The sequence below is a fragment of a genome, assembly GCF_019968955.1.
Source record: "MAG: Porospora cf. gigantea A chromosome Unknown PgA_NODE_123_length_36421_cov_359, whole genome shotgun sequence".
Taxonomy (NCBI): Eukaryota; Apicomplexa; class Conoidasida; order Eugregarinorida; family Porosporidae; genus Porospora; species Porospora cf. gigantea A.
The window spans coordinates 1-14,461 of NW_027151343.1; the positions used below are offsets into that span (position 1 = coordinate 1).

Below are 14,461 nucleotides of genomic sequence, written 5' to 3' on the forward strand. Positions count from 1 at the left end.
GTTTGAACCTTTCAAGCAGCATGCCATTCTTACCAACAACATCGCCCAGTTCGCTTGTTGGCAGATTCCTACTCTGTCTTTTGGCATTCTCAACCGTGCACACTGACCCGGTTTCTGGTCCACTTGAGGACTTCTACTCTCGATTTGAAAGAAGTTTCTGTTGCGACGACAATGCTTGTTGATGATGAGTCTTAGATGAAGGCATGCATCATTCTTGTCTGCGAGGTATCCGGCAGCGTCGCTATGTGTCAAGGGGGTAGCCTCGCTGTGTGACAAAGGGGTATCCGGCAGCGTCGCTATGTGTCAAGGGGGTGGCCTCGCTGTGTGACAAAGGGGTATTCGGTAGCGTCGCTGTCTTTTGGCATTCTCAACCGTGCACACTGACCCGGTTTCTGGTCCACTTGAGGACTTCTACTCTCGATTTGAAAGAAGTTTCTGTTGCGACGACAATGCTTGTTGATGATGAGTCTTAGATGAAGGCATGCATCATTTTTGTCTGCGAGGTATCCGGCAGCGTCGCTATGTGTCAAGGGGGTAGCCTCGCTGTGTGACAAAGGGGTATCCGGCAGCGTCGCTATGTGTCAAGGGGGTGGCCTCGCTGTGTGACAAAGGGGTATTCGGTAGCGTCGCTATGTGTAAAGGTGGTATCCACACCCAGCAATGGCTAAATTCTATGCGTCACCGAAGCTTTCGGGAAGGTTGTGCACCCTGCGACAGAAGCTCTGTGCGAAAAGCAGGTGTGCATGTGGTCCATTCTAGGCCACATCTGGAAATGCGGCCAAGTGCCACTGGTGGACTCGGACCTGAATATGGACCGCCAGGACGCAGATGCTATCATCTCGAGTTTTACTCATTCAGCTGACGTTCAAACTAGGTCCAACGATCCGGGGATTCATTTGAGCGACACGGGAGATGCTACAACTCCCAGTACTAATGTCACAACTGCATCTCCTGATGACTCTGCCCGCAGAGCTAGCCCCAGCAGCACCATCACCTACTCCGGAGAGCACCGGGTTCCCCTAACGAAAAGGCGTTTTACCGTTGAAAACAGGGAGGTCGAGGTGCCAATTGGTGGTCTGGCAGCCAGTGACGATTCCGAGTTGCCCAGTACAGATGCTTCCTGTCACTGTAGACTCTGGGTTCCGCGAAAAAAACCCCGAAACCAAATCGTCAAGAGAGCCCGAGATATACCTGGGCTTATGGAGACGTGCAAAGCCCGGCAAGCCTTCGAGGACTCATTGTTACAAGCGCCTGTGGGATGGTGTCCTGAAGAACGTATCAAGGTCGCACTGGCGGCATTCCCTCTGCCGGAAACCGGTAGCTGGGTGATGGATGCTCGGTTGGGTGACGCAGACACTCTCCTGGGCATTCCATTTACCATCTGGCGTGGTAAGATCACCAAACTCCACCTTAAGAACTCTCCTCGCTTCCGCCTGGGCCAGTCCGTTCTGGAGGCCGTTTGTATCAAGATTCAGGACGGCAAACTACACGTAATCGCTTTCCACAACTCGCTTAGGAAGGTGGTTTTACGACTATTGCCTTTGGATACAACATGGAAGCACACCGTCGCCATAGGGAGTCCACTGTTGAAGGCCGAGACACCCGACCTGTTCCCGCTAGAGAGAGATATTGGCAGCTCTCTTCTAGGTGTCCCACCAAGGAGTTTATGTTGTGCTCGGAGCGTTATGTGGGCCTACAGTGATGGAGACAGCAAGCTTGCGCTGGTGTGCATCAGCAGCACTCTTCGAGGAGATGTGCTGGTGAAAATTGACAAGAGAAGACTGGGGCCTGGTGGGTTGACTTTGCGGGTGTCAGGCACCAGACCATTTATCGTGGATGACTGTGTGGACCTGGACCACAGCATTACCTACGTTCTGAAGCCGTATGTCTTGACACAGTCGCTCTTCGCCTATCAGTATCTGATGCATGGTTCCCTAGAGCCGGATATAGTGATTCGGTCACCAGAATTCGAGCACGTCACAGCGAAAACTGTCGACTCGGGCGACTTCAGTCTGACTCAACTCGATCGACGTCGACCTGCCTTCACGGCTACCGTCTTGCACCTTCCAACAGGCGCTCGCGTTGTGCAGCTGGAAGGCGTGTATCGCCATCAGTGGATTCTTACGGACTCATCCGAGCTTTGGCGAGGCTTCCCCGTTGCGGTGAAAGCGCGTTGCGCCGAAAACGTTCTCTTCGTTGAGGTAGGCATGGAGCTCCCCACTGGTCGGCCGCCGCAATTCCTCATAACTGTGGCGCAACGTCCCGACGCCACGCCCCAGCTTCGCGCAGTTCCACAATCGGTGGATTCTGTCTAGTGTGTAAATAAATGAAATCACACGGAGCCTTGGTTATCGAACTCCTGTAGGGCGTCAACCAAGTCAGGTAGCCGAGGGAAGCCAATCACCTCATTCAGGTCGAAAAACACGTCAGCCTTCCTCTCTTGGCGCTGTGCTAGACCCCGCCGGAAATCTGCCAGACGTTGCAAGGCCACTGGGCGCAGCGCGGACTGCACAAGTGCGGCTTCGGGCTTAACGGGCAAAGGCAGCTGGCCAATCTCAGCCACCCAGCATCTCCCACCTCGGGTGACGTTCACAAGATTAATGGTGTTGACACCAGGAGCTGCCTTAACTGTATATGTAGACACTATCACTGGTCGAAGCAGCTCGTCCCATGAAGCAACGACAACTGCGTGTCCAAAACTGGACCAGCCCACCTTCGTGTCCTTCAAAGTCTGCTAGATCTCTGCTGGAGTCGCAAGAACTCAACAAAACTGACACACCGTGCACTTCCTCCGAGGCCTCATCCATGTTTACGCGAACGGCCTGCAGAGCCTCTAGTGCGGTTTTGAATGGCAGAGTGTCCAGGTGTGACGCGTCTAACAGGGCGGCCACTGGCTTCAGTGAGGGTTGCTCAGGTGAGAGGGTATTCACCCCTCGCATCTTGCTGTCGACGAAAAAGCAGAAGAATGCGAACGAGTTCTTCTGAGGATGGTCCCTCTCGCCATAGATGCAAATATACAGAGGCGCCGCGGAGGCGCGAGTGGAATGGCCTGACTTTCTGCGCGCAATTGCGCTGCTGGAACAGCGCTGCCGTCGTATCATACAGGAAAATGCGAGTAATATTGGCAATCATTATGAATAACGATTACGCGGCAGTTTTCAACAGGACCTGCACTCACTCTTCAATAAAAAAAAAAGCGAACAGTTACAAACGGAATCACCTCGAAGAAACCGATTCCGACAGCTGCTTGGTGGACATTGACTTGAGGTCGGTTTTAGATTCGTCAGTGAACACGTGGGAGTGTCGCTTCTCTTTCCAGGGCGCATTGGGGTTGACTGGCGCCTGTGTTCGGGTGTTGACCTTGATGCAGTTGCCCATACGAAATTTAGAGTATTCTTGCTCTTGTCGGAGCTTCAGTTTTCTTCTGACCACCTAGATGCCTCGGACGCGAGCTCTGTTAAATTGGCCAACAGCATGTCATGCACAGGAGTAGAGCACTGGAAAAGAGTAAGCAAACAGTCACCTCACGTCAACCTTCCGGAAGTCAGGGACCGCATCGATCTGCCTGTGTAGATCGGCGGTGACTTTGTCAACACCCTCAATGAACATCCGAACGGTATCCTGCAGACGCTGTCGCTGCTCCTGAGTCTCTAATCGTTCAGGACCAGCTACGCTTTCCATGGCGATCCTTTGATTGTCCAACAGCGACAGTACGTCAGAGCCCAGCGTCTGAATGAAACCTTCCTGCTCAGCGGGCTTCATTGGCTGGGGGAACTGAGGTGGTTCGGCCATCAGGGAGATTTACGCAATTCACTGGAGAGGTCAAATGTTCTCGCAAAAACCGAAAGGCTCTCAGGGTCCTTTGATTTGATCGCAGCCTCCAGGCACTGTCGAACTCTTGTAAACCCCGATTGCAACGCAAGGAGATGCGGTTCGATGCATGTGAGGTCGGAAAAATCCTCGTAGCCCCCGAGGCCGAACTTCACGCATATCTCTTGTAGAAACCGGCGCTTGTCAGTGGAGCTCATTTTTCCTTGAACAGTGCTGAGTTCAGGGACGATGACGCCTTGCAGAGGATTGAACGAATTGGTTTCACGCAAAGCGTTGACGCTTTGAATTCCTTCGGCTGTCTCCTCAGAGACCACAAGCAAGTCAAATTCTCGCCGAGTCCCAGCAATGTCGAGGCTGTGATGCAGCTGCTCCACATGCAACTCGGGATCCTGAAGAGTGCACGACGCGACCAGTTGCGTGTACAGTCGAACACGGCGACATCGTTCAGCAAAGGGCTCCAGAAATGCGCGATGCTTCTTCCTTTGAAGCATTTTCTCGGAGGTAACACCGATGGTTAGACTTCCTCTAGACGCCGCCAGAATGGCCTCAAGAAGCAACAATTGATGACCGACGTGGAGGTGATCAAAGGTGCCTCCAATTGCGACTCGTCGAGGTTTTGCAATCTCTGCCTCGAGCTCACTCGGCTCAATGTCTGCCTTGTGCATAGTATGGGTCCACGGCAGGCGCCGCAGCTGCACAAAGCCGGTAAGAGCCGTCGCTGTGGCCTGCTGATCATCCACACACACAGGAATCACAAAGCAATCAGCCATAGTTTCCAACTCAACTAAGAGAGCTGCCCAGTCTCTAACTAGGGCTCCTAAGCCACTCGTCCCGCCTCTGTACTCTATCACGAGAAACAGTTCTCGCACGAAGTCTGAGACATGGTCCTGTAAGAGACGTTGGTTGGCATTCCCCGCCACCACGAAAGTCAACGAAGACATCCTAAATCCAGCTTTCGCGTGTTGACTAACTATTGCGTGATTTTCACATGCCACCGCGTCAGCTCGGCTTGACAGAGTAAGACGCCCCAATGGTTCTGACGAAGCTACGTGGGCAAGCGTGTCGGGGCGCAGGCGAAGGCCGTGGCAAAAAAGTTTTATGCAACCTCCAAGGCGAATTTTTGGGGGCAAACCAAAAGTGTGCCACCATCCCTCTCCACATACAGCCGTTCAGCTGGGGTTGTGTGTCGGCGGGGTGATGCTATTCTGCATGTGCTGTGGAGGAGCATTCTCGCGACTGGTAGAAGGGTGCAAGGCTTTCAGCTACATCGTGTCTGTAGTATGTCAGGCGCTGTTGGCGGTACTTGTAGGTTTGTATTTTAGGTACCATCTAATGTTGACACAGAGAGTTGGCGGACGAGCTGCCTCATGGGGACTACGACGTTGTCGAAACCAGCCAACCTTAGAACCTGCCCGCGAGATGGATGTGGCAGGACTGAACCCTCTGCTCGACTGCGATCCGATCAAGCCCTTGGAGATTGAATCCTTGGAAGATGAGCACTCGTTTGCTTGATAGAACCTGCCCGCGAGATGGATGTGGCAGGACTGAACCCTCTGATCGACTGCGATCCGATCAAGCCCTTGGAGATTGAATCCTTGGAAGATGACCACTCGTTTGCTTGATGTCTGGTGCTTCTAAACAACTCTCCCACATCTTCATCAGGCACTTCGTACGAGATACCAGTCGCCAAACTCGTCTGAAGGCGCTGACCTGCCCCAGCGACCCGCTTCCCTTCCGTATGTGACGCCTACCTTATGTGACGCCTACCTTATGTGACGCCTACCTTATGTGACGAGGACTACGCCGAACGGCGGCCTCTACCACACTCTGTACCGCTGCCTTTTTCTTTGCCTTCCGCTCCACGCTTCTCGGTCGAATGTGGGGGCCATTCTTGTCCGTCGCAACCTTTGCTGACTTTCCGCTAGTGTCGGAAACAATAGGGGTAGATAATTTCAGACCGCGCGACTTCTCGGCGCTGTCCTTGGGCTCTTTTATGGGGGTAAACGCTTTGGTGCGTACTCCTTTAGCCAGGCCTGGAGTCTTGTGGTGTTCGTCAGGGCGTGTCGGCTTTGGGACCACTGGGCTTTCAGAAATCTGAGCTGTCATATTGAGTGTGCGTGCTCGCTGCGCTCTGCGCTTTGTAAATGTGTAGTTGGAACCCTCCACGCCTTTCGTAGCTGTTTTCGACCTGTCCACAGGGTCTTTCCCTTGTTTTAGTGCGTTTGTGACAGCTGGCTGCATATGATATGACTTATTCGATGCTCCATCCATGACTGCCAAATGACCGTTGGCACGTTCCGTTTTGCGAGGAGGCCCTTCGGGAATTACCTCTTCAGCAACCGCTTTGGCTGTTAGAAGCCCGTCGATCTGTGGTCGGAGAACGGGTACGGCCGCGTTTGAATTGGTCTGAGACGAACAGGCGGCCGCGTTTGAATTGGTCTGAGACGGACAGGCGGCCTCCCATGTATCTACAGTTATGTTGCCTTCCCGCGCCGAAGAAGGCACCCGGTCCATGTATTCCTGGCGGTTTGCAGTATGGGGTTCCGCAATCCCGTCCTTTCTCTTCTCACGAACAGGCTTAGGCTTCTTCTTATCCGGTATCCCAGCTGTGATTGGCAGAGGGCTAAGAGATTTCGCGTTCTTGGCTCTGCGGATCACTGCAGGTCGCGGCTTCTTGATCTCCACTTGAGGGACACTCCTTGGACCAGACGGATTCCGACCACTCAATGGGGTTCCCTTCACTACCTTGGCGACTTTCTTCACGTTCAGCATTCCGTGCATGTGTCGCACTTGCGCTGCGAAATACGATGACCCGATGACGTCTTGATGCGACATCATGAAAGACTGGTCCAGCGGCCGACCAACCTCTCCGTGAATACAACCAGGCAACAGCAAGTCTCGTATCGATATCTGCAGGTCTGAAGGGGGCTCCGGACTCGGAGGTCGTTGAGGGGCTTTCAAGTGATCACCTCCTTCATTATGTGCCACGCGCACGAGGTTAACAGCTGGGAGGTGGATTCTTATAGCCGTACTGGTTTTTCCGCGCAGTGGTTTGACAGCATTCCGCCTTTCCTTCTTTCCAATCTTTTTCTTGCACCGCTCTTTGGAGGTCCCTTTTGGTTTCTTCTTCAATGCCTCTTCATACTTTGCTTTTGAAGGTCGATAGATCAGTGGTTGTTCGACCCCTCCGGTTTTCGACTTTGACTCTGGCGAGTCATCAGAAGTGTAGCCTTCCAAGATTCCGAATCGATTGTATAGCCATCTATTGGACACCCCGGTCAACGACGGGTCCTTCTCCAGCGCAAAACGACGATCGGTTAAGGAGAACAAATTCTCGCGGATCCTTCGCGGCAAGTGATCTGTGTGGTTTCTTATATGTGTCCCACTTTTCATTCCTGACTCAAGTCCAAAAGGCAGATAGTCCATAGTGATGTCCCAACTCTTGGCGTCCCTGTGGATCTCGGCCTCCTCCTTTCTAATCAACTCATTGGCCTCGCGTATTTCGGCATCCAGATGGGCCTCCCGTTATGGACTCATGTGAAGCCTACCACAATGCCCTCAAGATCCTTCAGGATCGAGTTTTCCCCGAACGAATCAGATGCCACAACTGTAGACTCCATCGTAAATGAGCACCGCAAAATACAATTTGCCGGTGTTTATTTATTTCATGCGCTTTCGCAGTGAATTGTTCATATGAAGAAGAGAGAGTTTATTGACATCAGAAGCTTCAAGGTCGGCAAAAGATTACTTCCGAATCGCCAGTTCGCAGCGTCGATGCAAACATCGAAGTGAGTGGAATTGGCCGTACTGATTCAGATTGCACCGATTGTGTGGGCTGAGGATGTATGAAGGACGAGTCTCAGAGATCATCTTCGCCAAGGACCTCTTGTGTATATTATTTGACACGGGCAAGGCGATTGCTTATGACCTGCAAACGGGGATCGTCAAGTGCGAGCTAAACGAGGCCATCGACAGCGAGAACTGCACCATTCGTAGCCTGTCGTACAACAAAAGGAACGATACTCTTATTGTCGCGTGGAATAATTCGTGCAACAGTAAGGGCCTCGGAGTGTTTGTCGCTGACCGGTATGACATCGCAGTCCATGGCTTGCTGCGATTCTCATCAAAAGCCCGCCGATTCGAGAATTTTCACATTCTCTACCCAGGATTTTTGGAGTTTGAAGATTTCAACGGCAGACTTGTAACGTCTACAAGCGAGAATCATTTATTTACCTTTTGGGACATGGAGTCGTACGAGCCCGTTTTTTCTGAGAGCAATGAAGACTATATCGAGATGCGTATCTCAAGGGGAACCGTTGCATTGTTCGAGAATCTCCACGAGTACCGGTTGGGAGTGCGGCTGTGCCGGCTGAAAGACGGGATGCGCATCGTAGACACTTGCGTCAACCTCCTGCCAGGTCATGACCTCACATTCCTGGAGCTCTGCGGTTGCTTTTTGTTGACGAAGCAAGAAGGGGCGAACCTTCGCGTACACAATCTGTTGTCAGGAGAGGAGAATCGAGTGACCAACACAGTGACTCTCCATCCAAAGTCTGTGTTCTTCTTCCCGACGGAGGCTGTGGACTACATTCCAGAACCATCCCTTGAACCTCTTCGCTTCATCTGCACCAGCAACCAGGGCACTTCCATGTTTACTAGTTACGGCGGGCAACTAATCAAATCGTTCGACTTCGAAAACGTCCCTCAGACATTGAACGCTGAATTTACGCACATTCTGTCGGATGAGCAGATTATGATGGTACTTCTGGACGGAGCGTTCGATTTGATGTCCACTGATGTGAACTTTGTGAGAGCGAACAGTGTGAAGAAACCGGACGAGAACGTCACCCCATGTCCATCCAGCCTGGATGAGGGGTGTCCGCCTTCGGAATCCGCTCCCAAAAGATTCCGGCTCCGTAAACCAAGCTCGTTGAGTCTGTACGACCTCGCATCTGGAAAAAATGTGCTGTCGAAAGCTTTGGAACTACCTGGAAGCATTCTGAAGTTCGCGTCGGATGGGAACACGCTGTGCCTGGCTACGCTGGAAGGTGTGTATGTCATGCGCCCGGGATTTGAGGTTGAGTGTCTACCCTCCTCCGGAAGAAAGTCGAGGATAGCCGCTCGAAAATGCAGCTTCAAAAACAGGGGTCAGACCCTTTGCAAAGTTACCAAGCTAACCGAGGCTATTGCACGACGGTTGACATTAACGCTTACTTTGACACCGTGATCGGTACGGTGTACTTATCAATTTTCACTTTCGGAAATTGTTGGAGGTCGCCTGCGCCGAAGTTGCTTTGAGAAAATGCTCGAATCCAGGAGTGTAGTTTGTTGCGGCGCTTGGCTTCGCGAGCGTGGGCGAAGAGATCGAAGTACTGTCTGACATTATGGTTGGCAACGAGAGTATCGCCAAGCATCTCGCCACTGTTCACCAGGTGGTGCACGTAGGCTCGCGACGGCCAGTTAGCGCTCTGGTAGTGCCCCGGCAACGATGTGTTGTCGTCAGCGTATTTTCGGAGACCTAGGTGAAGAGCGTTTGGGAATTCTAACGCGAGAAGCGTTTCAAGGAGATCGTCCGGCTGGTGCCCGTCCTCAAGGTCATCTACGACAGGGAAGACGAAGTTGAAAATGGTTGCCACTTCCGCCAGGAGAAAGGGATAAGTAGGATGGAAAAGATCCACTCCGCACCACAGTCCAACGAGGATCTCTTGAGGTGTACCGACACAAGGAAGGCAAATCAGCGCGTCATGAGACGTCAGGGCGTCAACCACAGACTTTAGTTTACCAATACACCCCTCCTCCAAGAACCCGCCGAGAGACACACCCAAAGTGCCTTTGTCGCGGAGCATCAGGGCAGCCACTTGCCTGCATTTTGTGTCGTCGCCCCCTTGGTAATTGTATAACACGTTTCTTGGGTTCAGCTCTAGGAGCTTGAATCTGCGTTCGAGCGTTACGGCGTTCTCACATGACTTCTGAGGAATCCAACGACCTTCGGGACCTTCGCTTCAGACTTTGATCCACTGGTACCTCTTCCGCTGGCGGTGTCTGTATATCCTGAGTCAAATCTTCAGATGGTGCTCACCGATGCTTTCAGCAACATTCTCAAAACGTCCACATTTGCGTCGAACTGGTCTCCACCAGCGTCCTTCAACCTGATTTTTGCGACCTCACTCCGAGGAACGAGACATGCATCGTTGCTATGGTGGTCGATAGCATTCAGGTGAAGCACCCAATTGCGTGGCATGCCGATTAATTGCTTGAGATCACTCCGCGCCGCCTCTGGGAAAAAGAAAAAGTCTTGGACGCCGACGGAGACAACGGTCTTGGGTAAGTCACTCAACAACTCGAAAGAAAGCCAGGGGACCATCCCTCGACGACAGCAGATGCTCATGGTAGGTGTTGGAACGCCCTCCAAGCGTCGAGTGGTTGGATCCCATTGCATGACTTTAACACGGATTTCAGCATTTGCTGCTTCCACAGTCGCGCTTGCCACGCAGCATCACAGTCTTGATCGAGCTGACTTCTGCTTCCGTTTTGGTCTCCTCTTCGTGAAGCTCTGCATCAGTCGAAGCGACGAAGCAATCTGCGTGAATAATGCACAGGTAGCTGACGTAAACAGAGCGCCTCAGCGTGAGAGGCACTTGTGTCTTGAGCTTCATGTTTAATCCACTAGCAGGGGCCCACGTTCGACTCCTAGACTCCTCGCGCTCTCGCTGCCGCCGAAGGCGCTCATACCGCGCTTCCAGGAAGCTAAAGCTGGGTAGCGGACGTCGGAGCCGCTTGCGGTACACATGGCTCTCCTCTGATGAGACTCCTCCGCACGTGGGCGTACAAAACCCAGAACTGAGGTCTGAAGGTATCTCACAATGCCTCAAGGGTGTGACTGGACAGCCGAGATAGGGGAATGTGGGGAGCCATTCAAAGTCATTGTCATTCGTCTCAAGGGACGATGTGGTCGCAGGGACGATGTAATTGTCTTCTATGAATCTTTCCTCCCACGTGTCCAACTCGTTTACGGGCGGGCTCGTCGCAGGGACGACGTAATTGTCTTCTATGAATTCTACCTCCCACGTGTCCAACTCGTTTACGGGAGGGCTCGTCGGGTGGCCAGCGACCCTCTCAGACGCAGTAGTCTTCGCCCCGATCGTCGTACTCTTCGAAGGCGTTATGGCGTTCGGCATGCGATAACTAACGCTCCCTTTCCGATGTAGCCTCGAAACCATTCTTTTGAGTACTAAATAAAATGCGCAGCATTGTAGACATACTTTGGACGACAGCAACCTATATCGAGAGGTCCATACCGAATTTCAGCTTGGCTCGTGGGAAGCGCTCTCGGATCTCTCTTACAACAACCGCGGATGGCCACTGGGGAACCCACAAGACCTCCAAAGACCTAGGCAAATATCTCGGCAACGGCACGAGGTTAAGGTCGACGGAGAGCCGTTGGATGGACCCTGGTAGAGGGGGTGGGTCCATTGCTGACCACAGGTGCAACTCCAAGCTTTGGAGGCAGGGGGGTAGGTGTATCTCGTGAAGCACCACGTTGCACAAAGACAAATGAATAAGGGAGCTGGGGAATCCGTTATCGGGAACTGTAAGCACAGCGAACTCGAACTCTGCAGTGACGAGCGAGGACGGAAGCAAGCCAGGTCTTAGAGTCCCTCTAAACCCTGCCACCTTAAGAGTTCGCAGGGACGCCGGCAGTGCACTGCTGTGCCAAGTAGGCACTCGAAATGCAACCAACTCTACGATTCCTTCAGGTGCCGTCAGAGGCATTTCGTCACACAAAACGATTTTCAGTCGCTCCCCTTCTGGTATCCTTTCGCAATGCCCTTTCAATGTTAATCGCTCTACATGGGCTGGAATCTTCAGCATCGAAGCCGATGACGATAGAAGACTTCGACACCGAAGTCTGTTCTCTGGTGTTAGCCGGTTGAGCTGCTCCAACCTCCGGACTCGGCAGCAAGGCAGCTGCAACGCGACACGCGCAGTCGCGCGGTTCAACCTCTCAATGCGCGCCTTGTGCTCGCAGAATCCATCTTCGGAGTCGACAAAACGCAAGATAAGCTCAAGCAGCGCTGGTGACAGATCACCGAGCATCACAGAATTTTCTATATCAATTACACTGAGATGTCGTCACTACTGTCCTCGTCGTATGAGTCGCCTGAGCTCCCGGCAGAGGAGTCACCTGAGCCCTCTTCCGAACTCACGCTGTCATCAAACGGGTCGGCATGCACCTGGATGTCCTCATCGGCATTCTGAGACACTGTTGTCGACGCAACCTCATCATCACAGCACTCTTCTTCCTGGTTGTTGTGTACCCGCACATTCAACAATACAGGTCCCCGGTTGCCCCGGCTGCCCATGCAGGACCCAGCGGCAGCGTTGTCCACAATGACTGTGGCTGGTTGTTGGGCCGGCGGCTGGGACGCTGGACACGGAGGGGAATAGTATCCCGGCATGGGAGGTGGATAGTATCCCTGCATGGGAGGTGGAGGGACTGCAGCAGGGGGAGACGGAGGCTGTGGTGGGGGTTGTTGCTTTGGAGGCGTGACAATGTCATCGTCGTAGGACGCTCCTCCAGCCCCGCCGCTAAAACCGCCAGCACCTCCAGCAGCTGGAGGCGGACCAACAACGTCATCATCGTATGATTCGCCTCCAGCGCCTCCGCTGAAGCTGGCACCTCCACTTCCAGCAGCTGGAGGCGGACCAACGACATCATCATCGTATGATTCGCCTCCAGCGCCTCCGCTGAAGCTGGCACCTCCACTTCCAGCAGCTGGAGAACCAACAACATCGTCATCGTATGACTCTCCGCCAGCACCGCCGCTGAAGCTGGTACCTTCACGGTGAACGACGGCGTCATCATCGTATGACTCTCCCCCAGCTCCGCCACTGAACTTTCCACCTCCAGCGATCGACAGAGCCTGTCTGACAGCTATACTGCAACCTAGTGCCGCATATCCTAGCGAACGCATTGGTGAGAATTCTGTCACGCATGTCCCGCCCTTACTGATATTAGCAATAGGCAAATCACTTTTTTGCACCATGATGCGTCTGTTCCTGTTGCTGCCTTTCGCCGTGAGTACGAGCGCGAGTAGTCACACAGAGCGCCCTGTATAGGAGTGTTCCCAATGTTAAGACGCTCTCGCCATCGGAGTTTGACGTTGCGAAAAAGAGGTGCGGCATGAGGGGCGCCGAGACGCAGCGGCAAGCCATTCTTGGCGCAATTCTACGCTTCCTGGTGCGGCCACAGCAAGTCATTCGTTTCGGAATACACCAAGGTTGCTTCGGCATTCAAGGACATCCTCCAAGTGTACGCTATCGATGACGAACAGGTTATTGCGAAGGAGGGCATTGAGGGGTATCCTACAGTGCGTTTTTACGGACCTAAGGGCGCCCAGGAGTTCTCTGGAGAGCGAATGGCAAACGTGAGGGGCTCGTTGCGGCGATATGCAGGATGTGAGCACCTTCGTGCTCAACAACCTTACGAAGGTAGTTAAGACCCGTTTGGGAGTGACCAAACTCTCCAACTCCAAAAACACCAAGAAGCCGAAAAAGCCCAAGGCAAAGGGTTCCGCCAAAGGTTCCAGCAACAACGGAGTCATCGAACTGGACGAGGGAAACTTTGACTCCATGGCTGGCGACGGTGGCTACTGGTTCGTGATGTTCTATGCCCCTTGGTGCGGGCACTGCCAGAACTTGGAACCAACCTGGGCGCAGCTCGCTGGGCAGTTGAGTGGGAAGGTAAACGTGGCTCGAGTGGATGCCACAGCGCAGACGTCTCTGGCTGAAAGGTTCAACGTTCAGGGCTATCCCACCCTCATCATGATGAGAAACCAGAAGACCAAGGTCTACCGAGGCGCTCGGGAGCTGGATGATCTCCGAAGCTTCGCTCTGGACGTCGCGAAAGACGCCGCTAAGGCTGTGGCGCTGAAGTCCAACACCCACTTCGAGGAATCCTGTGCAGATAGTCCGTGCTTCGTTGCGATTCTTCCGCAACCTGAGGACCTTTCCAGTGAGGAGCGAAAGCAGTATTTGGCGGCTTACAACAAAGCCATCCAGGCCAACGCCAGCCACAACGCCAAACACTTTTACATGACGGTGAGTCCCTTACGGCCATTACATGCAGGGCGGCAACAGTCTGGAGTTTGAACAGGCACTAAACCTGGGCTTTGGGTACCCCACTCTGGTGGTTATCAACAAGAAACGCTCAGGTTTCGGTGTCATGCGGGGCGCTTTCAATGAGAAGGCCATGACTGGTTTCCTCCGCAGCTCAGGTGCGCTGCAAGCGCTGCCTCCGACGTTGCCTACTCTCAAGGATGAATTATAACTGTCCCGCAAACATGTGAATCTCACTCAGTATTTGTAGTTTTTCACCACAAGTATGCTCAATCAGAAGTCTTTCAAGTCTACTGCTCGAAGCGCTGTAGCGGTTTCGGTCCTCACCGGAGGAGTGGTGTCTGCTGCAGGCCTGGTAAACTACGACGACAAGAAGGGCACTGGCAACGGTGACAAGAAGGGTACTAGCGGTGGCGGCTCCAACATCAACAGCGGTACGAGGAAATGAAGTGAGCAAGAATCGACTGTATGAATTATAGTGATCCGAACTTCGAACCCGTCTGTCCTTATG

At 53.1% G+C, this 14,461-nt stretch overlaps 11 protein-coding genes across 16 annotated transcripts; 4 read left to right on the plus strand and 7 right to left on the minus strand.

Annotated features, from left to right (window-relative positions):
* Positions 1-743: 743 nt before the first annotated feature.
* Positions 744-2,315, plus strand: KVP18_001598 (uncharacterized protein; the record flags this gene model as incomplete). The annotated part of the gene is made up of 1 exon (XM_067951776.1): positions 744-2,315. The coding sequence occupies one exon, from the start codon at positions 744-746 to the stop codon at positions 2,313-2,315; it is 1,572 nt and encodes a 523-aa protein (XP_067813316.1).
* A 17-nt stretch (positions 2,316-2,332) lies between these two features.
* On the minus strand, positions 2,333-3,101 carry KVP18_001596 (uncharacterized protein; the record flags this gene model as incomplete). Of its 2 annotated transcripts, none has more annotated exons than XM_067951773.1 (2): positions 2,333-2,685; positions 2,714-3,101. In XM_067951773.1, the coding sequence occupies 2 exons, from the start codon at positions 3,099-3,101 to the stop codon at positions 2,333-2,335; spliced, it is 741 nt and encodes a 246-aa protein (XP_067813313.1). The 2 variants fall into 2 exon arrangements, with proteins under 2 accessions (XP_067813313.1, XP_067813312.1); XM_067951772.1 differs by having other exon boundaries at positions 2,714-2,939.
* Positions 3,102-3,791: 690 nt separating this feature from the next.
* KVP18_001614 (uncharacterized protein) lies at positions 3,792-4,772 on the minus strand (the record flags this gene model as incomplete). Its single annotated transcript, XM_067951804.1, has 1 exon — positions 3,792-4,772. One exon carries the CDS (start codon positions 4,770-4,772, stop codon positions 3,792-3,794), a length of 981 nt encoding a protein of 326 aa, XP_067813343.1.
* Positions 4,773-5,610: 838 nt separating this feature from the next.
* On the minus strand, positions 5,611-7,451 carry KVP18_001603 (uncharacterized protein; the record flags this gene model as incomplete). 2 transcript variants are annotated; one of them, XM_067951788.1, is made up of 3 exons in its annotated part: positions 5,611-7,190; positions 7,218-7,350; positions 7,380-7,451. In XM_067951788.1, 3 exons carry the CDS (start codon positions 7,449-7,451, stop codon positions 5,611-5,613), a joined length of 1,785 nt encoding a protein of 594 aa, XP_067813328.1. The 2 variants fall into 2 exon arrangements, with proteins under 2 accessions (XP_067813328.1, XP_067813327.1); XM_067951787.1 differs by lacking the exon at positions 7,380-7,451 and having other exon boundaries at positions 5,611-7,257.
* Positions 7,452-7,524: 73 nt separating this feature from the next.
* KVP18_001595 (uncharacterized protein) lies at positions 7,525-9,058 on the plus strand (the record flags this gene model as incomplete). 2 transcript variants are annotated; one of them, XM_067951770.1, is made up of 3 exons in its annotated part: positions 7,525-7,619; positions 7,648-8,883; positions 8,909-8,948. In XM_067951770.1, the coding sequence occupies 3 exons, from the start codon at positions 7,525-7,527 to the stop codon at positions 8,946-8,948; spliced, it is 1,371 nt and encodes a 456-aa protein (XP_067813310.1). The 2 variants fall into 2 exon arrangements, with proteins under 2 accessions (XP_067813310.1, XP_067813311.1); XM_067951771.1 differs by lacking the exon at positions 7,525-7,619 and having other exon boundaries at positions 7,673-9,058.
* KVP18_005128 (uncharacterized protein) lies at positions 9,042-10,072 on the minus strand (the record flags this gene model as incomplete). The annotated part of the gene is made up of 3 exons (XM_067949492.1): positions 9,042-9,765; positions 9,794-9,882; positions 9,911-10,072. 3 exons carry the CDS (start codon positions 10,070-10,072, stop codon positions 9,042-9,044), a joined length of 975 nt encoding a protein of 324 aa, XP_067813345.1.
* Positions 10,073-10,286: 214 nt separating this feature from the next.
* KVP18_001597 (uncharacterized protein) lies at positions 10,287-11,051 on the minus strand (the record flags this gene model as incomplete). 2 transcript variants are annotated; one of them, XM_067951774.1, is made up of 1 exon in its annotated part: positions 10,287-11,051. In XM_067951774.1, the coding sequence occupies one exon, from the start codon at positions 11,049-11,051 to the stop codon at positions 10,287-10,289; it is 765 nt and encodes a 254-aa protein (XP_067813314.1). The 2 variants fall into 2 exon arrangements, with proteins under 2 accessions (XP_067813314.1, XP_067813315.1); XM_067951775.1 differs by having other exon boundaries at positions 10,287-11,009.
* A 58-nt stretch (positions 11,052-11,109) lies between these two features.
* On the minus strand, positions 11,110-11,928 carry KVP18_001610 (uncharacterized protein; the record flags this gene model as incomplete). Its single annotated transcript, XM_067951798.1, has 1 exon — positions 11,110-11,928. The coding sequence occupies one exon, from the start codon at positions 11,926-11,928 to the stop codon at positions 11,110-11,112; it is 819 nt and encodes a 272-aa protein (XP_067813337.1).
* A 20-nt stretch (positions 11,929-11,948) lies between these two features.
* Positions 11,949-12,806, minus strand: KVP18_001605 (uncharacterized protein; the record flags this gene model as incomplete). The annotated part of the gene is made up of 1 exon (XM_067951791.1): positions 11,949-12,806. One exon carries the CDS (start codon positions 12,804-12,806, stop codon positions 11,949-11,951), a length of 858 nt encoding a protein of 285 aa, XP_067813331.1.
* A 70-nt stretch (positions 12,807-12,876) lies between these two features.
* Positions 12,877-14,161, plus strand: KVP18_001608 (uncharacterized protein; the record flags this gene model as incomplete). Of its 2 annotated transcripts, XM_067951796.1 has the most annotated exons (5): positions 12,877-12,909; positions 12,938-13,008; positions 13,037-13,259; positions 13,288-13,932; positions 13,961-14,161. In XM_067951796.1, the coding sequence occupies 5 exons, from the start codon at positions 12,877-12,879 to the stop codon at positions 14,159-14,161; spliced, it is 1,173 nt and encodes a 390-aa protein (XP_067813335.1). The 2 variants fall into 2 exon arrangements, with proteins under 2 accessions (XP_067813335.1, XP_067813334.1); XM_067951795.1 differs by lacking the exons at positions 12,877-12,909; positions 12,938-13,008; positions 13,037-13,259 and having other exon boundaries at positions 13,282-13,932.
* Positions 14,162-14,215: 54 nt separating this feature from the next.
* KVP18_001611 (uncharacterized protein) lies at positions 14,216-14,398 on the plus strand (the record flags this gene model as incomplete). The annotated part of the gene is made up of 1 exon (XM_067951799.1): positions 14,216-14,398. One exon carries the CDS (start codon positions 14,216-14,218, stop codon positions 14,396-14,398), a length of 183 nt encoding a protein of 60 aa, XP_067813338.1.
* Between the last annotated feature and the right edge of the window lie 63 nt (positions 14,399-14,461).